General features: G+C 39.4%; 1 protein-coding gene across 15 annotated transcripts in view; it reads right to left on the reverse strand.

The window, feature by feature from the left end:
• Nucleotides 1–3,476: 3,476 nt before the first annotated feature.
• The window catches only part of Gphn (gephyrin), a 334,228-nt gene continuing 310,277 nt past the window's right edge, over nucleotides 3,477–27,427 (reverse strand). For all 15 annotated transcript variants that reach the window (XM_057782362.1, XM_057782360.1, XM_057782359.1 and 12 more), the window contains 6 exons: nucleotides 26,301–26,388; nucleotides 13,964–14,037; nucleotides 12,691–12,755; nucleotides 7,841–7,944; nucleotides 5,462–5,558; nucleotides 3,477–4,452 (listed from right to left, as the gene is read on the reverse strand). In XM_057782362.1, coding sequence (XP_057638345.1) covers nucleotides 4,319–4,452; nucleotides 5,462–5,558; nucleotides 7,841–7,944; nucleotides 12,691–12,755; nucleotides 13,964–14,037; nucleotides 26,301–26,388 — 562 coding nt within the window. In that variant the 3' untranslated portion in view covers nucleotides 3,477–4,318. The remainder of the gene's footprint in view (nucleotides 4,453–5,461; nucleotides 5,559–7,840; nucleotides 7,945–12,690; nucleotides 12,756–13,963; nucleotides 14,038–26,300; nucleotides 26,389–27,427) is intronic.

The following is a 27,427-nucleotide window of genomic DNA, read 5'->3' on the forward strand; positions in this document are numbered from 1 at the left end:
GTCTTCAACAAACACTTTTCATCCCAGTCTTCCTCCAATATGCTGAGGCCCTGCCTGCTCGGCTTATTGTTAACTCATCCTCGTGGGTCATTTATGTGAATGAACTCATGAGTTGTATCCAGTCTGTATGTTTTGGATTCCTAACCAGAACTTCTAAATGCTTCTCCATGGGATATACTGTCTTGATTTTCTCATTAGCTGTCTAACATTTTCTGCCTGGAGACTTGGGTTCATTCCTCCTTGCTCTGGCTTCCTCTCTAGAACTTGTATATGAATTCAGTTATCAGTTCTTCCCATGTTCTCTCCAGCAGTGAGTTCACCTGTCCCTTTTCCTTACCAGCCCCTTATCTCCTCCAAACTTATGTCTTTCACTTCCCTCTAGTTTAACCAGATCTTGCAGCTCCCAGAACATTTTTCTTAAACGTGCAGTTCTGATCACACGTCTTTGGTCAAGACTTTCCAACAGTTTTGTCCCTGGAATAAATCCAGATGCCTTCACTTAGTATTCAAGAACTTTACAGTCTGAGTCTTCCAGATGTGACCTCTCCCCACTCCACCCCGATCTTTTTTTTTTTTTTTTTAATATTTATTTATGGAGCTGGAGAGATGGCTCAGAGGTTAAGAGCACTGATTGCTCTTTCAGAGGTCCTGAGTTCAGTTCCCAGCAACCACATGGTGGCTCACAGCCATCTATAATGAGATCTGGTGCCCTCTTCTGGCCTGCAAGCATACTTGGAAGGAATGTTGTATACATAATAAATAAATACAATTAAAAAAAAAGAAAAAAAATTATTTATTTATTATGTATACAATATTCTGTCTGTGTATATGCCTGCAGGCCAGAAGAGGGCACCAGACCCCATTACAGATGGTTGTGAGCCACCATGTGGTTGCTGGGAATTGAACTCAGGACCTTTGGAAGAGCAGGCAATGCTCTTAACCTCTGAGCCATCTCTCCCCCTCCACCCCAATCTTATATCAACCTGTTTCCATAGTTCAGTGGACTGGAGCCGTGGTTCCAGCTTTGAACCTTGTTCTGTGTGCTAGCTGTGTGACTATGGACATACTTCTGTCCTGGTTTCCCCATCCGAAACATGAATCATGGGTGTTGTGACAGTAAACAGTGCTTGGAACAATGCCTGGCATGCAGTAAGTGCTATTTAATGCTTCCCTGCACCCATTTACTGAGGCCTACACACGTGGGCCTCCATGTGCTGTAAGTTCTAAGGCCTGGGGAGCATGCATGAGCTCTGGAGCTCTTGAGCTAAGATTGTATTATGGTATTTGTCACAGTTTGCACACTCCGTCATGCATTATGAAAGATACAGTCCAGTTCCTCGCACAGCTTGTTTTCTCCCTGGTAGAGAACAGGTGCAGCTGCTTCGCTTTCTTTGTTTCTGTGAGTAGCGGTACGGCATATTTTGTATCCCCACACATAGCAGTTGCTCATTTCTTAAGTGAATGTGAAGAACTATGTGTTTTCATTGGATCTCTATTAACTCTTCAGCTGCACACACAGAACAATAGAACATTCCACTTTAAGCTCCCAATATCAAATGTCATTAAAAGTACAAGTTTTGCCATTGTGATGTGATACTTTGTTTCTTAGTCTGTTTTACTAAGCATATTCTAGAATATAGGGCCTTCCTGTAATATCATTTGAAAAATATCTTGAAGTATTTGTTAAAAGAAATATCCTATGTACACTCATAAGTGGGTATTAGACATAAAGCAAAGGATAACCAGTCTATAGTTCATGATCCTAAGGAAGCTAGGTAACAAGGAGAACCCTAAGAGAGACATACATGGATCCTACTGGGAAGGGGAAACAGAGGAGAATTCCTGAGAAAATTGGGAGTTTGTGGGGTGGGGGGAGGAAGGAGGGTGGAAGGGGAGGGAGATGGAAGAAGGGGAGGGAGGCGGAGAATATGAGGGAATGGGATGCTCAAGAAGAGGGAAGGACAGGGAAGGAGAGAAAGGAAAGAGATATCTGGATAGAGGGAGCCGTTAAGGGGCTAGCAAGAAACATGGCACTAGGGAAATTCCCAGGAATCCACAAGGATGATCCCAGCTAAGACTCCAAGCAACAGGGGAGAAGATGCCTAAACTGGCCTTCCCCTGTAATTAGATTAATGACTGCCTTCATTGTCATCAGAGAACCTTCATCTAGCAACTGACGGAAGCAGATAGAGATCCACAAAGCACTGGGCCAAAAGAGGGAAGGGTGATAACATGAGGAAAAGGGTCAAGACCATGATGATGATACCCACTGTGACATCTGACCAAGCTAGTATGAGCTCATTGACTCTGGACTGATAGCGGGGGAACCTGCATAGGACCAAAGTAGGCCCACTGAATGTGGGAGACAGATGTGAGGCTTGGGCAGTCTATGGAGCCACTGGAAGTGGGACCAGGACGTATCCCTAGTGCTTGAACTGGTATCTAAGTGCACATTCTTTTTGGAGGGACACCTTACTCAGCATAGATATGGGGGAGGGCCTTGGTCCTGACTAGAAGTGATGTGTCAGACTTTGTTAACTACCCATGGCAAGCCTTAACCTTCCTGAGGAGTGGATGGGGGAAGGGTAGGGAATGAGGAGAGAAGGGAGTGGGAACAGGGATAGCTATGTAAAATCAGAAAAGAATGTATTAAAAAATTCGTACATCAAAAAAATAATAATAATTGGAAAATATAAAAAGAAAAAAAAAGAAAAAGAAATATCCTAGCTAGGTAGCAGTGGCACACACTTTTAATCCCAGCACTCAGGAGGCAGAGACAGGTGATCTCTGAGTCTGAGGCCAGCCTGGTCTACAGAGCAAGTTCTAGGCCAGCCAGAGCTACACAGAAAAACCCTGTCTTGAAAAACCAAACCAAACAAAAAAAAAAGTTGGGAGGTGGAGTGTGTGTGTGTGGGGGTCATCCTAGAGCATGCTTTCAAAGGGTATCATACCTCCACATTTCTATCTTCTTTAAAACATGATTTAAAAAATTTCTAATGTAATCTGTTGTGACGCACACCCTTACTCCTGTCACTTGGGTGGCAGAGGCAGTTGAGTCTTGTCCCCGGACAACCAGAGCTATATTGTGGGACCCTGCCTCAAGAAACAAAAGAAAACAAAAATTCCAGGCACTCGTCTAAGGTTTTGATTCATAACTTAGTTTTTCCTTCTCTTCAAAGAACTGTACACATCCAAAGTTGGTAGCTAAAGGGTATTTTTTTTCTAAGTAATAAAGTATCTTTCCTTTAGCGGTGCTTGCTGTTTATCCGGCCATCACCAGAAAAGCAGAAAATGGGCAGATGTCTTATTAACAGACCCCAGTGCTATCAGTCCCCAGTTTACATCTCCTGTACGATAAGCCTTGGCAGGCTATCTTAAGAATTATTTTACTTAGGTAGAGTTCTGTCAGGATGGAGTAACAATCTTCTCTTTCTAAATAACAAGGCCAGCACACGCATTTTTAAATAATGATCAAGGATTTTTTTTTTTATTCATTAAGTTTCAGTATCATTACAGAAAATGTTATGGTACAGAGTTGTTTAACATTATTTGTTTTTGCTCTTGATTTCCACATGAATGCTGGTAACACTAATATCTGTACAAGATCAGTCTTTGATTTTATTTGTGTTCTGTACAATTTTAAATGTGTTGGTTAAAAAGGCTGTCAGCACTTAAGGAAGCATTTTTCCCCGGTTTGTTTGTTCAAATAAAAAGTATTCAGTTACCGCCTGCGAGTGCGGTGCCAGAGGCTACTCGGGTGAGAGCGTCCCGTCCCCGGGTGCTCAGCAGGGACGGTTCTCGCGGCAGGGCGGGGCCTCCGCGCAGTCACTCCTCTTTTGGCACATAAACACGAGATACATGATAAAGAACAAGCAGAAGCTCTCTGTAAAGCAGTTATGAAGCATACTAAGAAGGGAAACCCCAGTGTTGCCTACACTAGTATAAATAAGCAGACAGCCTTGATTAAGAGCATAAGTAGTTGTATTTAAAGATGAGAAAAACACAAGTTCTGCAGGCACCTACCGCTGTCTACTAAAAGCTATCGCTATCAGACCTAGCATTGAACACACAAAGCAATTTGCAAGAAAGGAAAATTTTGCTTTGATATAATCAGAATAGAATTGTCTGTTAAGATTTATTCTTAGGTGTGTTTTTTTTCTTTAAAAGGTATTTAAGTTCATCTGAAATATAGTTCAAGATGTTGACTATACAGATCAACTTTTATCCAGATCAGAAAAACTAGCTGTGCCGTTGCATATTACAGGATACAGTCAATGATATGTGGACATGCATCAAAGCTTTCTCCTGTTGGTGACCATCATAGCCGTCCAATGACCATGACATCCACCACCTCGCCCTTGTGGAGTTCCACGTACTGCTCTGTCTTTGGAGGTAGCATCAATAATCCATTGGCACTGCGCATGCTCATCAGACGACTGCTCATCTGATTACCTGGAATGAAATACTCTAATTACTGCAGCACAGACATCAGGAAGTACACGTGGAGAGGCCAGCAAATGGAGTGCAGGGCTCTAAGGAGAGAGATGATCAGTCTTCCCAGTACCTTTTCCAGGTGAAATGTATGTTCTAGATCCGTTACCTTCTCATCAAAACTTTAAAAACAAATATTAGATTTTTTATTGAATAAAATAGTTGTTTATAGCCATTCAAAATGCCACAGAAATTCTCACATCAGGGTAAATTTGTATTTGTATAAAAATAAATCCTTTTAGAAACTTAAGGACAGCAATGACAGCAGCTACCATTTAGGTGCTTTATGGTCATTTTATGAACTCTCTTATTTAACTCTTACAAGATAGAAAAGGTCTCAGGTATGCTGCCTAGGGTCCCGCTAATTAGGCTGGTGGCCAACTTGCATGCAGACCTCTGTGATGACAAAGGCTTGTGAATCACTCTTGGGGATGTCTGCAGCTGATACAGGGCCTTTGTTTAAAGGTAACAGTTTCTGTGGGGCTGCATCAAAACTTGGGCAAAATAGGACTAGAAAAGATGGGGACAAAGGTTGAAAGTTGAGAGTGCTATGCTTCAGAGTTATCAACATGACTTTATCCTTAAAATTTATCAGTACCTAGAGTATAATAGGGTCCATAAATATCATATTATAAATTTGACTTTTCCCTCACATTTCAGGATAACAGCTACTGTGTTCTCCTTTCCTGTCCACCAGTCATGTTCAGAGGGCTGCTTGACTAAATAGATCAAAATCTGTAATTCTACTTGTATATTTCAAATGTTTATCTAGAAAACATGGCTCAGTGAAATAGGGAAACAATGTATAAGAATAACTTATTTCATCTAACCTTTCAAAAGAGAAGTGCAGAACAATTATTCATTTTATTATCGCCAAGGAAAAGACATGATTGGCATAGCTGTTATTTGTGGTTTGTTTTTCAGAATGACTGCACAAGCATCCCTGGGTGTTCAGGTGTGAATGACTGACCTGTGCTCTGGGCCCAGGGCAGTGGTTCTTGGTGATGCCAAGTCAGTATACACCGGTGGTACTCTGGGCGCGGGTCCAGTTTTACGTCACATGACAACTATAGCATAAAGAGGCAAAGAAACTTAATTTGGTCACCTAATCATTTTTCAGAACTACAGAGAATACAGTGAGCCTGGATAGATAATATCCTTGTTTTTCTACATTGCTGTCATTTCCATCTTGTTTTCAATGCAGGAAGCCCAGAGGTTGATTGCTATTGTAAAGAAAGAATGCAAGAAGACGGCGTTCATAATGCGGGAAAGGACAGATTGTATGGGTTGGGGTGACCCTGGACCTAGGAAATGAGAAATGGAAGCAGTTTCTTAATATTGAGAGGAAAAGCAGTAGGTCAACAAATTCAACACCCATCCATCCATCAATACTCACTGTAGATTTAGTATGTGGTAGGAATTCCTCACCTACCCATTTATAGGACAATTTTCAATATACAAGGAAAAGACTTTTTATATTGCTTATGTAACCCTTGCTGGTAGCATAGCTGCCTATTGCTCCTAAATTATTTTGTGCTTTTCTCTTAATTTCTCTGTCTCTGTGTTCTCCAGTGCTAAATTGCAGGAACCGCTTACATGGCTGTTTTGCAGCCAGTTTTAAGGAAGAGATAGTAGATATTAAAATGAAATAAATGTGAGGATTCCTGAGAGCTTTGCAGTATTGGATAAACCCTGTGCCTCTTAGAGCAATGTGGATTTTCCCTGCTTCCTCAGCTCAGCAACTGTGAAGATAGTAACTTCTCCATTACTGGGTTGACTGTGTAAACCTATTAGAACTTTGACTTTTTGATCTGATCATAAATCTGTTCATACTCGCCTTCCTTGCTGTCCTCCTTTCTTCCTTCCTCTCCCTCCATCTGTTTCTGACTATGCTAACAATTCTAAGAGTATTTCCTTGTGATACTGAAAGGAAGCTCTACTTGGGGGTGGGATGATTTGGTAGACAGGACACTACGCCCGGCTAATTGATTTTAAATGATTTTAGGGAAAGAAGATGCTCTTATCTTCTTTTATTCACAGATTTTCAGTAATAGAAGTATAAATGTTAAGGCTGACGATGGCCTAGATTTTCAAAAACATTTTATGTATATGTGTCCGTGTGCACATGCAAATGCCACAGCTACATGCTGGTGTCAGAGGACAGTGTTCAGGAAGTCAGTTTTCTCCACCATGTGGGTGTCCCAGGGATTGGACTCTGGATCAGGCGTGGCAGTGCGTGCCTTTACCTGCCGGTTGTCTTAGACGTTCTTAGACTGTGTGTCTGGAATAATATTTCTTCTTTTGTGTTTTATTTATTTTTAAAAATAACATATTTTTATTTCATGTACATTTGTTTTTTGTCTGTGTGAAAGTGTTGATCCCCTGAACTGGAGGTCCAGGCAGTTACGAGTTGCTGGGAATTGAACCCATGTCCTCTGGAAGAACAGCCAATGCTCTTAACCACTGACTCATCTCTTCAGACCCTCTTCTGTGTTTCACATTCTTCTGGTCAACTAAGCAAAGAATTGTGTCATATGTAAATTACTTTAAAACTTTTGAAAAGTAATAGCTTGGTTCTATAGGCTATGATGTCAAGAAAGTCATTAGTAACACAGAAAATGTATACTTGGTTGAGTAGTAATTTAGTAGTAAATTAGTAGTGTGGCTAGAGAAAGGGACTCTTATTATAGTTATAGCCCTTGTCTGACTAATGCTGTCTTGAACAGTACTTTCGCCTTCTCCTGAAGTGCCATAGTCTTTTAGTCCTTTGCCCTTTTTGAATTTTTGAAGAGCAAGCACATACGAAGGAGCAGGTTTACGTCTGTCCTCTATGAACTTCACGAGGGAAACAATCTTACCTCTTACTCCACATAGGTCTAGCGTGTGGTGCAGGCTGTTTTCTGTTTGCTGACTGGTTCTTAGGACCCACTAGATGTTTGTAGACTTTATCTCTGGATTCTTTTAAGTGCTTTTAAACTTTAAGACACTGTATTTATTTTTAGGTGTATGGTTTTTTTGCCAGTATATGTCTGTATGCCATTGCATGTACATTGCCTGAGGAGAAGGCCAGAAGAAGGGTCAGATCCCTAGGACTGGAGTTATAGACAGTTGTGGGAATTGAACCTAGGTCCTATTATAGAGCAGCCATTATTTTTTTACTTCTGAGCCATCTCTCTTTATGTTGGATGGAAATAAAAGTAAATTTTTTTCTCCCACATTTCATGACAGAGGAGAGACTATTAATACATTTATGAGAAATGAATATGAAATTCTAGGTATCTGTTTTAGGCTGTTAGTAATTGTTTTTACTAAGCTTCCATTTTTGTTTCTGGTCATTAGGAAACATTACCCTGGCTTTGATGATGGTTGGCCGAGGATCCAAGATACCCTGCATCTTTCTCAGTGCAGGTACAACAAAGAGGTTGCAGGTGACCACAGCTGATACAGGATTCCCTGAAAGTCAATCAAACAGTTATTTATATTACATCACATAAATCTGTCAGATAATTATATCTGTGTATATGGTCAGCTGTGATAGAACGTGACAGAAGTGACCAGTCATTAGTCTATTCTTCTGAATCCAACAGAATGACAGAGTAGAGGGACACTTAACCACATGCTGCAGAGGGTAAGACCCGAATCTTGGTTTTCCATGAAATACAAAGATGTCTGATACTCAGCTTTTAGACACTATTTCTGCTTTCCTGAGAGCCTTGCACTGAAAGCCATTGCTAACCTTGGTGTATGAGCATTTGTGTGTGCACAGAAGGTTGTGGGTGAAGAGATAGACATTGAACCCTGAGCTGCTTTCATGTAAAGCACACATACTCTCCTACTAAGTACTTACTCAATTTTAATAAATTAAAAATCTTTTAATATAGCTTCTGTTATTTTTAAAGTATTTCTACTGTAGCAAAATGATACAAGTAAAAGAAAATATAGACATGGAACTTTATTTATAACTATTTTTATTCAGACATATCTTTAAATTTAAAATACGGCACCAAACAACTCAAGCTGTAAAAGATTTAAGATGAATAAGATTATGGTGTGAACTGCAACTTCAACTCCCACAAGGAAGCTCACTTCTCAGTGTTTATCTGAGGAACAGGGCCATGGTGACAAAACCTCAAAGAGGGCATAGGGTTGGCCCAATGTAGAGCTGGTGTCCTTGTAGAAAACAGAAGTATGTGTGTCAGAGGCAAGGCCATGGGGCTCAGAAGGCAGCTGACTGCAGAGCAGAGAGACATCAGAGATCAGCAGTGGCCTTAGAACTGAGAAACAAGTTCCCATATTTCCACTGTCCACCCTGGGGTCCACTTATGGCAGTGGAGCAGCTGGAGTGGACTGTGGCAATACCAGGGACCCATCACTCCTCTCCAAGAGAAGGAAATCTAGATGTGCCTTTCACTTCAAAAGGAAGGGTGGCTATGAAAGAAGAATCTACAAAGAGATTTCTGTTGTTTGTGTGGTGTCCTTAGCTAACGCCCAGTTTGTACTCAAGCTAGACAACATTGCAAGCCCCAAATGTTATTTTGTTTTGATATAGTCTCTGAGCATTCAGGCTGCCCTTGCATTTAAGGCAAACTTGGCCTCCCAGATGCAGGGATTACACTACCAACTCTTATGAATCTGACTAAACTCACCCACAAAACTTTATTTTTCTCTCTAGTAAAGATGACATGACTCTTCAGGTTCATTCTAGTTCTAAAACACATTTCTATTATACGGTTGTATGTGATGATGTTGGTTGGCATTGGTAGTGGGGAACCAGCTGTTCTTTTTCCTTAAGTGCTGCTAATTCTGTCCTCAAAGTAACAGACAAGGGCCAGGCTATCCAGTTACCAGATAAAACCACACCTTCAGTTCTCAGCATTTTTACACTAATCTAGATTGGGATGGATGAGGACATTTTCATGCATACATTTTATGTTTGGTTTTCCCTCATCACTGTTCTCTTCTCTCCCTCCCCATTACTGGCGTTTCCCTTCATCTTGAAAAACAGCATCTCGGGGCTGGAGAGATGGCTCAGCGGTTAAGAGCATTGCCTGCTCTTCCAAAGGTCCTGAGTTCAATTCCTGGCAACCACATGGTGGCTCACAACCATCTGTAATGAGGTCTGGTGCCCTCTTCTGGCCTGCAGGCATACACACTGACAGAATATTGTATACATAATAAATAAATAAATATTTAAAAAAAAAAAAAGAAAAACAGCATCTCTTTTTTAAAGTCTTTCATTTTTAAAATCTGGATTCTGCATATAGAAAAAATAATATTTGGGATTAAAGGCATGTACCATCACCATCCAGCGAAAATGTAACTTTATAGACCTTTAGAATACAACAAGGGTACCTCTGAGGAGGATATTTATAGATATAAGTGCATATATGTATCTATATCTATATATATGTATATCAAAGTGTTCTCAAAGAACTTAGTATTTCTCAATGCCTTAGGATAAGAACAAACCAGACCCAGAATCAAGACTAAAAAAAAAAATACAAAGAAAGAATCCATTTTTTAAAAAAAAGATACTTCAATAATACAAATATAGTTTTCAAACTCTTAGCCAACTAACCAGAAAATAAGAAAATCCAAAATAATAAAATTGTGAATGAAAGCAGTTCCTAGTTAAGTTTGAGGACCACTGAGGAATGGGGAAAACTTGCATTCTAGTGACTGTCTAACTAGATACAGAAAAGGCCTCTAACAAAGACTCAGACATTGTGAGAAAAGCCATGAGGAAACTAGGAAGAAGGACAATAAGCCAATATGTGGCGAATTTATAACCAACATTAAGTAAAAGGGACAAAGCTAAAAGTATGTCCTTAACTCCAGAATGAGGCAAGGTGTCCACTCTTCCTCATTGTCTTAGCAGAACAGAGGCAAGCGAGAAGAAAAGTGCAGGCCGGAAAGACGGAATCAAATTATCTTGCTTTATAGATGATATGATCCTATACTTAAAAGATCCTAAGGCTCCACCTGAAAACCCTTAGACCTGGTAAATTCATCAAAGTAGGATACAAAGTTCTATACTTTCTATGTACTGTAATGAATGTGCTGGGAAAGAAATCAGAAGGGAAAAAAGCATTCACAATTGCTTCCAAAGATAAAAATTAGTAAATTGTGACTGTTTCTGCATAATAGTTATGACAATGAATAACATTTCTTTGTTGTTATCTATCTTATCTAAGTTTTTATAAAGAGGGTTTAATTTTATTCTGTTTTTCATTTTGGTTTCTCAAGACAAGGTTTCTCTGTGCAGATCTGGCCATCCTAGAACTTGCTCTGTAGACCAGACTGGCCTCAAACTCACAGAGATCACCTGTTTCCTGAGTGCTGGGATTAAAGGCATATGCCACCACCGCCTGGTTCAAAGGTTTAATTTTTAATTTAATTCGTTTTTTTTATTTTATTGTGTGTATGTGCCATAACACACATGTGAATGTCACAGGCCAACTTGTAGAAGTTGGTTCTTTCTCTACCATATGTGTCCAGGGCTTTGAATTTAGGTTTTCAGCCTTGGTTGCAGGTGCCTTAATGCACTGAGCCATTTTGACAGTCCCAATTTCCATGTTTTTACAGTGAACATGTAATTTTAAAAAGTTAAAAATTATAATATGTAAAACTCTTACACTGGCTATAACTCGTTAAGATTGGTGAAAATCTTTAAGTATATGGTCTTCAAGAAAGCAGAAATATACACTCTGGAAACTGAAAGTCCTTGTCAGAGGAATACCTTTGCTCTAGGTAGGATCAGGACATGTGAGTTGTTGCTGCCCTCTTTTGGTTCATCCAGGAGCAATGGAAGGTGTTTCAAATAGAAACAATGATTTGAAGAGAGCTTTTAATTTTGTAGTTTCTGTGGAACATTCATATATCATCAAGAATGGGTTTCCACAATAGTGATCTTTGTTCTAGTATCAAACAGTCTAATCCATATGTTAAGTTGTGCATATGGATAAAGCAGTCTCTTTCAGTAGACAGAATGAAGCTAGGAAGAAGAGCTCATTTTTTTTTTTATAGAATAGTTTTCAGAGTATCTGAGGGAATATTAGAGGTCTTAGGTCTAACTGTATGCCACAGATATTTAAAGTTGCTTTACTTATATATCGTCTTAGTATTTCCTGAATGACACAAGTCTATTTTTATGCTTATGGAATGGATAGGGCTTAAAACATTAAGATTTAAAATTCTTCTGCTGCCTGTTTCTTTCTTTTCTTTTAATAATTCTAGGATCCACTTAATATAAAAAGCAAATAAATTGTCAAATCCCATAAGATTTGTGAGTCTGAAAGGATAAGTAGTTACTTTTCTTAAGAATTGGTGTTAACAAAATGGGGATTTGAGCAGAATTATTACAGGATTTTAACTTTTGAGACTAGGTCTTTATAGCCAAGGCTGGCCTTGAACCTGTGGTGATCCTCCTGCCTCAGCCTCACCAGAGTTGGAATTATAATTAAAGGATAGTTAAAAAAAATAACAAGTAGATATATAAAGTTCTAAACTGCTTTAAAATTGATCAAGATTCACAAAGGCTTAAGATGCATGGCTGCAAGTAATAAAAACCGAATTAACAAATTCTTAGAAACTGGACTACCTTGGTTTTCTACAGTCTGAACACTCAAGTTTCTGCTTGAATGGGAGTTAGGGGACAATGCTGATGTCAGACAGGTGACATGTGAATGCGGGCTGAGGCATACCAGAATCAGCAGCTCTGCCTCCTTTCCCTAATCACCAAGACCAGAAGCACAGTTGTCCTTGTTTGCATACATAAGATCTTGCTATGTAGCCCAGGCTGGCCTCATTTCATGATATTCCTGTCTCAGCCACCTGAGTGCTGAGATTACAGATATGTATTGCCATGCCTGGCTATATGTGATCTAGAAGTTTCATGTTTGGTAGTACGTCTAGTTGTGAGATCTAATTAGAATGTATATATGTATATATCCACTTATATTTGGATATCATCTTTGGCTGAGGACTGTGTCCTGGAAGAACATTTTGGTTGGACTAGGTGTTAGTCCTGTTTTATAGGTGAAGAACTGGCCTCAGAGAAGGTAAGTAGTTTGCCAATTAGTAAGACTATTCAGATTATAAATCAAGTGATGTTGACTAGAGACTGGCCATCTGAGAAACCTATTTTTTTTTTTTGTCATTTTTCTAGAAAATGGAGAAAACAATTTTAGTGATTCTTACCTGGTAGTGCAAAAATAATTTTTCTTACACCATCAATATCCAAAGTTGCAAATGTTGTTGGCAAGCTAGGAAAAAAAAAGCATACTTGTTTGTGATTGCTAAGTAACAGAAAAGGTAAAGCCAGTGCTCTAATTTTCTTACTGAGTGACTCACTTACCATAGGAACTCTTGTGTTGTCTTTAACCCCTCCTACTTTGAAGTCACTTGCTTTAGGTCATCTGTTTTCAGTATCCAAACTCCCAATTTTCTTTTTTTAAAAACTTTATTTTTATGTGCACTGATGTTTTCCCTGCATGTCTGTGTGAGGGTGCCAGATTTCCTAGAACTGGACTTAGAGGAAGTTGTGAGCTGCCATGTGGGTGCTGGGAATTGAAGCTGGGTCCTCTGGAAGAGCAGTCAGTGGTCTTAACTGCTGAGCCATCTCTCCAGCCCCACTCCCAATTTTCTTTACCTCACATTTTTCCCCCTTCTCAGTGCCATAGGAACATATTCCAAATTCTGATGTTTTCAAATGCCCCCATCCCTCTACTCAATGATGTTTATAGTATTTTAGTTAGAGATTTTGTTGGCAGCAAGTGCCTTTACTTCACTGGCTTCTTGGATTGATCTTTATAAACAAATCATTCAGCCAGGCAGTGGTGGCTCACAACTTTAAGCCCTGCACTTAGGAGGCAGAGGCAAGTGAATCTTTGAGTTCAAGGCCAGCCTGTGTAACATGAATGGGCCTGGCTTGTTTGTACCCACTACTGTTTAGCCCCAAAGAAAATCACACACAGGTCTCCATAAATTATAAGCTGATTGGCCCATTACCTCTAGCCTCTCACTGGCTAACTCTCACATCTTGATTAACCCATTTTTCTGATCTATGTTAGCAGATATAACTGCATGCTGGTAGTACTGACTTCAGTCATGGGCATGTGTTTGGGTTCATTGTTTTTCTACTTCCCTGTATATTTTAGAAATTTCATGCTAAACTATTTTTTAAAAAGAATGAAGGTGTAGGGAAAAAACAGGGTAAGGTACTAGACATGGTAATTAAAAAGGAATCAAAGTTAGAAAATTGCTTTGCTTTGCTTATACAAAACTCATTGATTCATAAAATGAAATCTTATTTCAAACTGAACTGAACATATGAAAATAATTCTAGTACTAAAATATTTTCTTTATTAAAATGAGTAACCCATAATAAAAATTGTAAAAACAAAGCCTTTAAAACTTAATTAGTTAAAACAATCCAAATAACCTAATATATTATATAAAATTATTTTCATACCCTGGCTTCATAAAAACCCTGCCAAAATGGATCTGCGCATGAAGATCAATGTCCAGCACCTGCTTGAGATAGTCCTGCAAACAAGAAAAACAGTTACTTTATTTTCAGACATTTTAATATCTGACTTTTAACACAGTAATGGAAATAAAATTGATTTATGATTGAGAGGAACATCTTTGCTATTTTTATGAAGTTGTTTTGCTTAACTCAATCATTCCTCATTCACTCATTTACTCATCTAATAATTATTTTTGGGCTGCTTTGTGTATGTAGAGTATCAGTTGAGGCTCAAGGGAATGTTACTCAAATAAAAGAGACATTTTCCCTGCCTCCCTAGAAGGTACATTGTAGAGCCAGAGGTGGTGCATAATACCTGTAATCCCAGTACTTGAGAGGAAGAGATGGGAGAATCACATGTTCAAAGCCAGCCTGGGCTAGATAGTAACACTGTCTTAAAAACATAAAGAAAATTATAATCTAGTAGAGGAAACAAGATAATAACTAGAATAACCATAGTAATGTTTTTTACTTGATGGGTTTTGTCTCTGAGATAAAATTTTATGACCAAGAGAGACCATTATTAATAAAGAAGTCTTAGGAAGTTGTATTTGGTGTGGCAAGATGTGCTCACGGTCACAACAGTGGTACAAATGTTAGGGGTAACCAACTGTTTTCTGATTAGATCTAAGCCATGTCTAAGTGAAGGAAACACATTCCTGGTATGATGAATCTGGCTAATAAACATGGTTGGGGAGCTTATAGGCCCCAGGATGAACCTATTATTATCATTCTGCCAAATGAACGTAGTATTAAACTGTCCTCTAACTTCATATTACTGATAGGTTAATGCAACCACCAGGCCTCATTAGAGAGGTTTCTTTGTGCAGTAACAGTGGTTAGTGCAGCATCTCACATCTGGTCAAAGTGCAGAGGAGTGCTCAGCAACAGGTGGACCTTCCTAAGGCTCAGGGACCAGTGCACAAGTGGGGGCAGATTCAAGAGTCCACCGCTAACTCAGAAACTGTAGGCAACTGATGGTTTCTCTGAGCAGCACTGGCTGGCTGTCCTAGAACTTGCTCTGTAGACCAGGCTGGTCTCAAGCTCGCAGAGATCCGCCTGCCTCTGCCTCCTGAGGGCTGGGATCAAAGGCGTGCGCCACCACCCAGCTCCAACTCACGTTCTAGTACTTCAGCATATTCTCGGTTTTTAGGACAAAGCCTTGAGTTTTATTGATAAATGTTACATCAAAGAGTCCTGTATCTTCTAGCACTCTTTTACAATCCTTTGTCTCCTCAGTCAGTCTTTATACCTACATAGTAAACACTGATCGATTAGACATCTCTTAACCTTACCTAATTTCAAAGTGATATTTTTCTTCAAAGGGATATTTTTCTGGATTTAAGTTCTCTATTGGCAGTGCATTTTTTTGAATTTTGGAAATGCTATGCTATTTGATTGTGTTATGGGTTCTATCACGTATGTCTAAATAATCTCTGTTAATTTAATTTTCACTTTTGAGGCAAAGCGCTCTGGTGACATTGCTCATTGTTACTGGTTTTCAGTAGTTTTGCCAGGATTACTCAAGTGTGTTTTCTTTCTGGTTATCCTACTTTTGATTAGTAGAGCTCCCAGAAATCTCTGGCTGGCTTTTCCTTCCTTCCCTCCCTCCCTCCCTCCCTCCCTCCCTCCCTCCCTCCCTCCCTTCCTTCCTCTTTTCTTTCCTTTTTTTTTAAAAACAAGTTTTGAAAAATCTTTGTTACGGCTGGGGGATGGTTCAGGCTGTGAATTGGTTTCTTTTTTTTTTTTTTTTTTTTTTTGGTTTTTCGAGACAGGGTTTCTCTGTGGCTTTGGAGCCTGTCTTGGAGCTTGCTCTGTAGACCAGGCTGGTCTCGAACTCACAGAGATCCGCCTGCCTCTGCCTCCCAAGTGCTGGGATTAAAGGCGTGCGCCACCACCGCCCGGCTTGTGAATTGGTTTCTATGCAAACTTGAGGGACTATTTTAGTATTCCCAGCACCCACCTAGAAAGCCAGGCTTAGTGGTACATGCTTCTAATTCTAGCTCTGGGGAGGCAGGTAGATCCTTGGAGCTTGCTGGCCAGTCAACCTAGTTAAACTGGGAAGCTCCAGGTTCAGTGAAAAACCTTACCTAAAAACAAACAAACGAACAAACAAACAAAAGAGATGGAGTGCAAGCATGTACACACACACACACACACCTCTGCCAATATCTCTAAAGTATAGTTTATGCTCACTTTCTCTTCCTGAACTTTATTTATCAATGTTAAGATTCTTTACCATATTTATATCACCCTCTACCATATTTTTATTGTTTTCCTAAACTCTTTTATGGACTTTTATTTCTGAAGTTCTCATTATTGTTACTTTTTCTTCACTATATAACAGCTTTTAAAGATTCATGTGAGACAATATAAAATATCAGTAACACAGCTCTTTTATAAAATTTTCTTCTCTCAATTTTAAGTCATTTTGCTAGAAAGCTCTGGATCATGATATATTCCTCCAGAAAAGATTTGTTTTCTTTTAGCAACCAGTTGAGGTAAATTCAGATTATTCTTTCCAGGGACTGAAATAATTTTATACTGGGTTTCAGTTCCTTTAAAGGCCGATGTTTTGTCCGTGGCTTTCGAGCAATGCCCTTCTTCAAGGTTTTAAACTAAAGTCTGAGATATTTTCCAGATACTCTCCTCCAGGGAAAATTTTGAATGCTTTTCTTTCTTTCCTTCCTTCCTTTCTTTTTTGAGACAGGGTCTCACCATGTAGCCCTGGCTGTTAAGGAACTTGCTATACAGACCAGGTACACCTGGAACTAAGTGATTCATCTGCCTCTGCTTCCCAAGTGCTGGGTTAAAGGTGTGTACCATCCTGCCCTAATAAACCTTGGCTTTTAAAGAATTATGAAAAATTTGTTTGCTTCATTAGCTTCTCAGTTACTCTTTTATACTTGGCTTCTTGGTCTTTTGTGCCAACACCTCCTGCTCCAACAATCCTTGGGGCTTTGTGATTTTTTTTTTCCTTTTTGAGACAAGGTCCTGTTATCTATTTATGAAGCCCAGACTGGCTTTGAAGTCAAGGTCCTGCCTCGCCTCCCAGTGGTGGAGTTACAGGCAGCTGCTACTCTACTCAGTTCCAGCAAATGTTTCCAGATGCTTATTAAGTATCAAAAATTCTGTGTGCTGAGGATATAATGGTTGGATTTGGCCTTGAAACAAGGAAATTATATTATGTATTTTTACTAGATGAAAACAATTTTAAGAATGTAATTTGCTTATTTTTATATGCTATAGAGAGGTCAGAACCTTAGAAGTGACTTTCATTTGTGTTGTTTTATAAACCATGCCTAAACAAAGCCTTAGTAATTACATTTTAGTTAACTCAATCTTAATGAAATTACTTGTGTGTGGGGGCAGGGGAGTAGTCATGCGTGTGGATGCCAGAGGTTGACTTAGATATCTCCTCAATCGCTCTCCACCTTTTAAGAGAATTCTTGAAACAGAGAGGGAGGAGTGGGTGCACACATGTGTATGTGTGTGTGTGTGATCATGCTAAGGGCAGGTCAGAGGCCAACTCAAGGGAATTGGTTCTATTCTTCCACCATGTATGTTCTGGGACTCAAACTAGGGTCATTAGTCTTGGAAGCAAGCATTCTTACATGGTGAGCCACATTACTGCCCCTTTCCACCTTGTCATTATTATTATTATTATTTTTTTTTTTTCGAGACAGGGTTTCTCTGTGTAGCCCTGGCTGTCCTGGAACTCGATCTGTAGACCAGAATGGCTTGGACTCACAGAGATCTACCTGCTTTTGCCTCCCGAGTGCTGGGATTAAAGGTGTGCACCACCACTGCCTGGCTTCCACCTTAGGTTTTCAGTGGGATTTATCAGTGACCCTGGAACTCACCGATGTGGGATTCTATCCTCCTGCCTTTGCTCTACAGCTCTGGAATTACAGTGTATGCCGCTGCACTTTTCCTTGTGCTCTGGAGATCTGAGTTCAGGTCCTCATGTCTGTGTTACAAGAACCTTATTGATTGAGCCCCTCCCCCACCCACTGCATCTTTGATGTTAAGTAATATTTTCCTAAGACATGAAAATTATTTTCATGTAATCTTTCTGTTTGGATTTATACTTATTTTGTTTCTGGTTAAAGAAACACAACAAAGAACAAATTCCCCTTACTTAGGAGAGAGGAAAGCATGTCCCAAACATGTTATTTATAAGTATATCAAAAAGATTTATTTATTTATTTATTTATTTATTTATTTATTTATTTATTTATTTATTTATTTATATTTTAAGTGTGCGAATGTCTTGCTTGCATGTATATTTGTGTTCCTGGTGCCTGTGGAGGCCAGAAGAGGGCATGAAGGTCTCTGGAATTATAGTTACAGACTTCTGTGCATCACCATGTGGTGCTGTGAACAAACCTGGATCGTCTGAAGAGTAGCCATTTCTCTAATACACACAGAGAATCCTCTCCAGCCGCTGTCTCATTTTTCAAGTATTTTTTGTTGTTGGTTTGAAAAATAACTTATTGCTAACTTTTTAGCCTTCTAAAATTCAGTCTTAAATTTAAGAGAAAGAAAATTTTAGAATGCCTTTATATTTAAAATTATCGCCAAAGTTCCTAGGGGGCCTCTAGAAAACCACAGGTTGGTTCTTGCATCGTATAAGAAGAGGCAGTAAGAAAACTGTTGGGCTTGTTTGATGTGCTGTTTTTAAGAATTTCATAGAAGGAGCTGCCATGTTTGAGAAGAGATGCTGAGGTGGCCCTAGGTTAGATTCCTAAAATTGGCATTAACACAAATATATCAGCAACTGTGATATTTACACCAATTTGATTGGACTGATAAATGCCTAGGAGCTTAGTTAAAACTTTGGGCAGTATCTGTGAGGTTGTTTCCACAAAGGATTGGCTAAGTGAGAAGAACTGTGATTTGAAGTTGAATATCATCCAAAAGAATAAAAGGAAAAGGAGCAGGCTCAGTGGTGCAGACACTTCTCTCTGCTTCCTGGCATCCTGCTGTTAGCTGCTCTGTTCCATCAGGACTTTTTTGACAGGAAGAACTGAAACCTCTAAAACAACAGCTGTAATAAAGCCCCTCCCCTACACTGTTTGTATCAAGCTTTTATGAAAGAGGTAAAAAGTGACTAACACGGTTTGCTTTACAGGAACTTTCTAGAGATTTGATAGATAAAATCTTTGTAATTTTATCAACAGAGGAAACATTCACCAACACTTCTCAGGCTGGTCTCAAAGTCACAGTTTTCCTGTTTTAGCCTCAAAAAGTTAGGATTAGAAGTATATGCCACACCTGGTTGATCAAACTTTTATGAAATTGTTTCCCCCAAAGAGATCTCACACAGTCCTGACAACTTGCCAGACCACCCTGCAGAAGAGACTAGAATTAAATCAATAATGAGTCAGTGAGGGGCGGGGCACACCTTGATGATGAACTCTCAGTTATGCTTACATCAAGTTTAACTTGAACTTCAAGTCAAGGTCTTGAAGACAGACTTTGGGTTGGGAGGTTACTGGACCTGATTAGTCTCAGTGTGGTCACATTGTGTAAATCTCTTTTTTCTGCTTTTCACCAGTGCTTGTCTCTTTAACTAGCTTACTGAAGATAGCTTGAGTGTTAGGGCTGCCAGGGCCCAGGCTCCGATCCTAGCAATTCCAGTCACAGCTCCAGCTCAAGGAGATGAGGACAATGATCAGGTAAACTTTGGGATACCCTTATCTTAAAAGAATGAATTAAAGGTCACGTGTAAAGATCTTGACAGGGAGATAGTAAACAAAATCAGTGTGCTTAATTTTATTAGCTTTGCTTTCTTCTAAATAAAATCCTAAAAAGCTGACATCTTTGTTAGCACTAATAGATTAGATTCAGAACTGTTCATACTTATGCCAAGACTGTGTGTGTGTTATAAGTTTTTGCCTCTCTAGAGGTACTAGAAAAGGCAAACCTTAGGTCCGCCTAGTGGCATTATCCCACAATTAGCTCCTTAGCAACTAAAAGAAACCTTCTTAGTGTAAAAAAATCCCTGGAAATACATTACGCATCAAACAATCCTGACTTTAGGCCGTGCTCTTTTGATACTAAGAACAACTTGATAATGAAAACATGCTGCAAATCATTTCTTAGAGCACTCCCACAGTACAGACTCCAAACCCAGCCTTTGGATTTCACAATATGTCTTTTCTTTTATGATAATTTGCATAAATAAGGGCAAAAGGAATCCCCATTCTTCTTCTTGTCAGGATTGGAATCTAAAGAATTTGGTAAAGTTTAGAAAATATGGTGGGCAACACCACCACCAAGAAACAGCAGGAATTAATTAACAATCACTGGTCATTACTATCTCTCAATATCAATGGACTCAATTCACCAATAAAAAGACCCAGGCTAACATAACGACTAAGAAAACAGGATTCACCCTTCTGCTGCATACAAGAAACACACCTCAATATCAAAGACAGATATTAACTCAAGAGTAAAGGGTTGGAAAAAGATTTTCCAATCAAATGAACCAAAGAAGCAGGCTCATGTAGCTATGCTAATATCTAACAAAATAGATTTGAAACCAAAGTTAATCAAAAGAGATGGAGAATGACATTTCATATACATCAAAGGAAAAATACACCAAGATGATGTCTCAATTCTGAACATCAATGCCCCAAATACAAGGGCACCCATGTCAAATCACACAGTGAACCCCACACATTAATAGTGGGAGGCTTCAACACCCCATTCATACCAATGGACAGGTAGGTCATCCAGACAGCAACTAAACAGAGAAATAATGGAATTAACATATTATGACTCAAATGGAGCTAACAGATATCTATAGAATTTTTCACCCAAACATCAAAGAATATACCGTCTTCTCAGCACCTCATGGGACCTTCTCTAAAACTGACCACATACTTGGTCACAAGGCAAATCTTCACACACACACACACACACACACACACACACACACACACACACACACTCACTCACCCAACTGGAATAGCCTCTATATGTTACCAGATTTCCATGGATTAAAGTTGGGGTTCAACAACAACACAAACTACAGAAAGCTTACAAACTCTTGGAAACTGAACAACTCAGAACTGAACTACCACTGAGTCAAGGAAGAAATAAGGAAATTAATGACTTCCTAGAATTCAATGAAAATGCATGCACCACATACCCAAACATATGGGACATACTGAAAGTGGTGCTAAGAGGAACGTTCAAAGCACTAAGTGCCTTCATGAAGAATTAGGAGAAATCGCACACTAGCAACTTAACAGCACACCTGAAAGCTATAGAATAAAAGCAAACTCACCCAGAAGAAGCAGATGACAAAAAATAATCAAACTGAGGACTGAAATCAACAAAATAGAAACAAAAAACCCCCCACAATATAAATAATCAATGAAACAGAGTTCATTCTTTGAGAAAATTCAACAAGATAGACAAACCCTTATTCAAAATAACTAAAAGGCAATGAAAGAATATTCAAATTGACAAAATCTGAAACAAAAAGGGGAACATAACAACAGGCAATGAGGAAATCCAGAAAATCATCAGGTCATACTTCAAAAACCTGTACTTCACAAAATTGAAAAATCTAAAAAAATAGACAAATTTCTTGATAAATACCACATACCAAAATTAAACCAAGATCATATAAACAATTTAAACAGATCTATAACTCCTAAGGAAATAGAAGCAGTCAATAAAATTCTCCCAACCAAGAAAAGCCCAGAATCAGATGGTTTCAGTGCAGAATTACACCAGACTTTCAAAGAAGAGCTAATACCAGTACTCCTCAAATTAGTCCACAAAACAGAAATAGAAGGAATACTGCCAAATTCTTTTTACGAAACTACAGTTACCCTGATAACCAAACCACACAAATATTCAACCAAACCACGCAAATAGTCAACAAAGGAAGAGAATTACGGACCAATTTCCTTCATGAGCATGGATGCAAAAATACTCAATAAAATACTGGCAAACCAAATCTAAGAACACATCAAAAAGATCATCCACAGTGATCAAGTGGACTTACCTAGAGATGCAGTGATAATGGTTCAACATACAAAAACCTGTCAATGTAATCTACAATATAAACAAACTAAAAGAAAAAATCCACATGATCATCTCATTAGATGCTGAAAAAACCCTTTGATAAAATCCAACACCCCTTTATGATAAAAGTTTTGGAGAGATCAAGGAAACAAGGAACATATCTAAATGTAATATAATTATATTATAAAAAGCAATATACAGCAAGCTGACAGCCAACAAAAAATTACACAGGGAGAAACTCAAGCAATTCCACTAAAATCAGGAAAAAGACAAGACTGTTCACTCTTTCCATATCTACTCAATTTAGTACTCGAAGTTCTAGCTAGATATTAAGGAGATTAAGGGTATACAAATTGGAAAGGAAAAAGTCAAACTTTTACTATCTGCAGATGATTTGATAGTATACATAAGGGTCCCAAAAATTCTACCAGGGAACTTCTACAACTGATAAACACCTTTAGCAAAGATTAACTTAAAAAAAAAAACCAGTAGCTGTCTTATATACAAATGATAAAAGGGCTGAGAAAGAAATCAGGGAAACAACTCTCTTATGATAAAAACAATATAAAATATCTTGGGGTAACTCTAACCAAGCAAGTAAAAGACCTGTATGACAAGAACTTAAGTCTTTAAAGAAAGAAATTGAAGAAGATATCAGAAGATGGAAAGATCTCCCATGCTCATGGATCAGTAGGATTAACATAGTAAAAATGGCCATCTTACCAAAAGCAATATATAGATTCAGTATAATCCCCATCAAAATTCCAATAGAATTCTTTACAGATCTTGAAAGAACAATAATCAACTTCATATGGAAGAACAAAAAATCCAGGATAGCTAAAACACTCCTGTACAATAAAAGAACTGCTAGAGGTATCACTATCCTTGATCTCAAGATCTACTACAGAGTAATAAAAACATTATGGTATTGGCATAAAAACAGACACATTGATCAATGGAATTGAATCGAAGACTCAGACATAAACCCACACACCTATGGACACTTGGTTTTTAACAAGAAGCCAAAACTATAAAATGAAGAAAGCATCTTCAACAAATGGTGCTAGTATAACTGAATGTCGACATGCAGAAGAATGCAAATAGATCCATATCTATCTCCCTACAGAAAACTCAGGTCCAAGTATATCAAAGACTTCAATATAAATCCAGTTACACTGAGGCTGATAGATGAGAAAGTGGGAAGCAGCCTTGAACGCATGGGCATAGGAGACAACTTCCTGAATAGAACGCCAGTAGCACAGACACTGAGATGACAATTAATAAATGGGACCTCATGAAACTGAAAAGCTCCTGTAATGCAAAAGCACTGCCAATGGACAAAATGGCAGAATGGGAAAAGATCTTCATCAACCCCACATCTGACAGACGGATGATCTCTAAAATATATAAAGAACTCAAGAAATTAGACATCAGAAAACCAGGTAATCCAATTAAAAAAAGGGATGCTGACCTAAATAGAGAATTCTCAACAGAAGAATCTCAAATGGCTGAGAAACACTTAAAGAAATGTTCCATTATCCTTAGCTATAAGGGAAATACAAATCAAAATGACTCTGAGTTTATCTTACACCTGTCAGAATGGCTAAGATCAAAACACAAGTGAGAGCTCATGTTGGGGAGGATGTGGAACAAGGGGGAGCATGCGTCCATTGCTGGTGGCAGAGTAAACTTGTACAGCCACCTTGGAAATCAATATGGTGGTTTCTCAGAAAATTGGGAATTGATCTATCTCAAGACCCAGAAATAACACTCTTGGGCATATACCCAAAAGATGCTCAATCATACAACAAGGACATTTGCTCAGCTATGTTCACAGCATAATAGCCAGAACCTGGAAACAACCTCAACTGAAAAATGGATAAAGAAAATGTGGTATATTTACACAATGGAATATTACACAGCTGTCTAAAACAATGACATCAGGAAATTTGAAAGCAAATGGATGGAACTAAAAAAAAATTATCCTGAGGTAACCCAGTTACTGAATGATGAAAATGGAATGTACTCACTTATAAGTGGATATTAACTGTAAAGAATAACCATGCTATAATCCACAGACCCTTGGTACCCTAGGTAACAAGGAGGCTCAATAGAGCCTAGTTGGACTGGGGGTGGGTGGACATGGGAATTTTGCGGGGTAGGTGGAGGGGGAGAGTATTGAGAAAGATGACTGGAAAGTGGGGGGGGGGGCTTTAAGGAGTCGAGTAGAAGTCTGAGGCAAGGGAAACTTCCAACAGTCTACAAGAATGGCTCCAACTAAGACTCCTGGCAGCCGTAGATGCATAGCCTGATGTGGCCATCCCTTGTGATTGGATTGGTAACTACCCAGGTTTACACCAGAGAGCCTTCATCCTGATGAAGGTGGTGGAGGTGGGTCCAGAGACCCAGAGCCCACTTGAGCTCCAGGAGACCTGCTGAGGAGAGGAAGGAGGAATTGTAGGAGGTGTGTGTGTGGGGGGGGAGGGTGTCAGAGACACCACAGGAAAAAACCACAGAAATGGCTAGCCTGGTTGATGGGAACTTACAGAGTCTGAACCACCAGGATAGGTGCCAAAGCTACAGAGAAACCCTGTCTTGAAAAACATTAGCAAAAACGAAAACAGAGTCTGAACCAACAACCAGGGAGCCTGCATAGGATTGATCTAGGCCCTCTGTATAAATGTGTATAAACAGTTGTGTAGCTTGGACTACTATAGTGGCATTTCAATTGTATTTTAGTAAATAAAGCTTGCCTGAATATCACAGAGTAAAAGCCTTACAGACCAGGCAGTGCTAACACATACCTTTAATCCCAGTAGCCACAGTAGGTGCTAGAAACCAGGCAATGCATGCCTTTAATCCCAGCCCTAGAGAAGATTATAAAATGGGAGGAGACAGCTCTCAAACACACTCTCATTCTGAGATTCCTGGAGGCAGGATCACCATTTTCGGACTGAGGTCAAGAAAAGAGCCAGTGACTGGATATTTTGCTTTTCTGACCTTCAGGTTGAACCTCACTTTCTCTCTCTGAGTTTTTATTAATTGTGCTTCAGCCTTTTTCTGGGACTCATGGCAATGGGAGCAGGGCTGTCTCTAGTGTATTGGATGGCTCTTAGGAATCTATTTCTCATGCTGGATTACCTTGTCCAGCCTGAATACAGGGGGAGGTTCTAGATCTTATGGCAACTTGGTATGTCATCCTTTGCTGATGCCCGTGGGAGGCCTGCTCCTTTCTGAGAAATACAGAGGAGGAGTGGACTGGGGGGTGGGGGTGGGGGTGGGCAGAGGGAGGTGAGGGTAGGGAGTAGGAGGAGAGGCTGTGGTTGGGATATAAAATAAATAATAAATAAACAAAAATATAAGAAAATATGGTGGGTGCAATGGTTTCATCTGGGAGGTCATGTTCAAATTTTAGAATGGTAGATCTTTATCTTGGGCATAAATGTAAAACATAAAGGAAGTCCTAATGCTGCAAAAGTAAGTGAAAAACAAATGTCTAAAAGGAAAGAGCAAAACGCATTCTACAATTTGTGGGATTTTCCTCAAGGCTTCTCCTCATGTAAGCACCCTGACTGAGTTTTTTTTTTTTTTCCTTTTAAAAGAAAGACCAGCACTTTCTAAAACCTTCATGCTTTCAGCTTTGTGGGGCTCTCATGAATAATAGATGCGTATCTGTTCTAGTTAGTATTAACTGTCAACTTGATACAGCCTAGAATCATCTGATAAATGAGGCTCAGCCAGGTGGTGGTGGTGCACACCTTTAATCCCAGCACTTGGGAGGCAGAGGCAGGCAGATCTCTGTGAGTTCAAGACCAGCCTGGTCTACAAGAGCTAGTTCCAGGACAGGAACCAAAAGCTACAGAGAAATCCTGTCTACAAAATCAAAAAAAAAAAAAAAAAAAAAAAAAAGAGCCTCAATTGTTTTTATCAGGTTGATCTGTGGGCATTTCTGTGAGGAACTGTCTTCATTATTAGTTGATTTTGGGGAGCCCATTCACAAGGTGGTACTATTTTCTGGATAGGTGGCCTGTAAGTGAGCCTGCAAGCTCATGGTTTCTGCTTTAAGCTTCCGCTTGAGTTCCTGTCCCCACTTCCCTGAATGATGGACCTGGAAGTGTAAGTTATTAAATTCTTTCTCTATGTTGCTTAGGGTCAGAGTGTTCTATCAGAGAAGCACACCTCGGCAGTGGTCTATGGTAAAAACATTGAAGTGACTAAATCTCACGAGTCTTACCTTTTCCCCCATCGAAACGCCTCCTGAGGTGATGATGACATCAGCACGGCTGATGCCCTCATTCAAGGCATTGAGTAAGTCATCTGGGCTGGAAAATAAAGACAACTATGTTAACAGAAAAAGGGACTGTGTAGTGCTAACTGAAAACTAAACACTACAAATCCTCCGAGTTTGCATTATTGTGAGTGTAATAACGTGTTCTGTGTGAACTGGAATCCAATGGATCTCTACAATGAAGAGTATAAGTAGTAATGTGGAAAGGACTTTGTGTAAAATGCTGAAGTACTGGCTCCTGGCACTTTCACAGGGCTTTCTGTCCAAACAATGCAGTATAGTGAGGAGACAATGGGGGCTGTAGGATGTCTTAAGAATTTGTCTGCCTACAAATGTCCTGCATACTGAAGCTCACATGTCCCTGGAATTTCTGGGCATGAAAGTTTAGTCAGTCACCCTAGGCGTTGTCAGGACCACAGAACACTCTTTAGAGAAAGTCAGGTGTGGTGGTTCATGCCTGTTATCCCAGTATTCAGGAAGCAGCAGCAGGCAGATCACTGTAAGTTTGAGGCTAGCTTGGGAAGCACAGAAGATTCTTTCTCAAAAAACAAACCCAAACAACAAGTGAACAAAGAATTTTTAAGTGACTTGGAGCCTTGAAAAACTGGGCTGGATTCTGACAGACAGAAAGGGACTAGCCAGAGCCTGGATGAATAATTAAACCTGTGGGATCTTGAGATCAGTATGGTCCACGGCTTGGCTAGAGAAATAATGAGGTAGGGTAAGATAATTTTAGAGGTTCCCTCAAGCTTAAAAATACAGAGTCTAATAAATAGGAAGTAGAAGGGGAATTCCAAGGACTATGAAGAGTCAAAAGGTTTTTATTGAGAAAAGAAAGGCTAGAAAAAAAGATGGAAGGTTATGTGAGTGACAGGACAGGATGAAAACTGAGGACTGAGGCTAGGCACATCCCTGTTTGGCAGAGGCCAGGACCCTCGTGGTATATATGTCTGTATCCAAGGTCTAGGGTGTAGGGGTACTTTATATCCTGCTCACACTCTCGTTTTCTGAGAACTTCTTACTTGTGGAAGACAGCAGTGTTTGTTTACCTTCTGTCTGTCTGTCATGGAGAT

This window comes from Chionomys nivalis, chromosome 10, assembly GCF_950005125.1.
Source record: "Chionomys nivalis chromosome 10, mChiNiv1.1, whole genome shotgun sequence".
NCBI classification, from domain to species: domain Eukaryota; kingdom Metazoa; phylum Chordata; class Mammalia; order Rodentia; family Cricetidae; genus Chionomys; species Chionomys nivalis.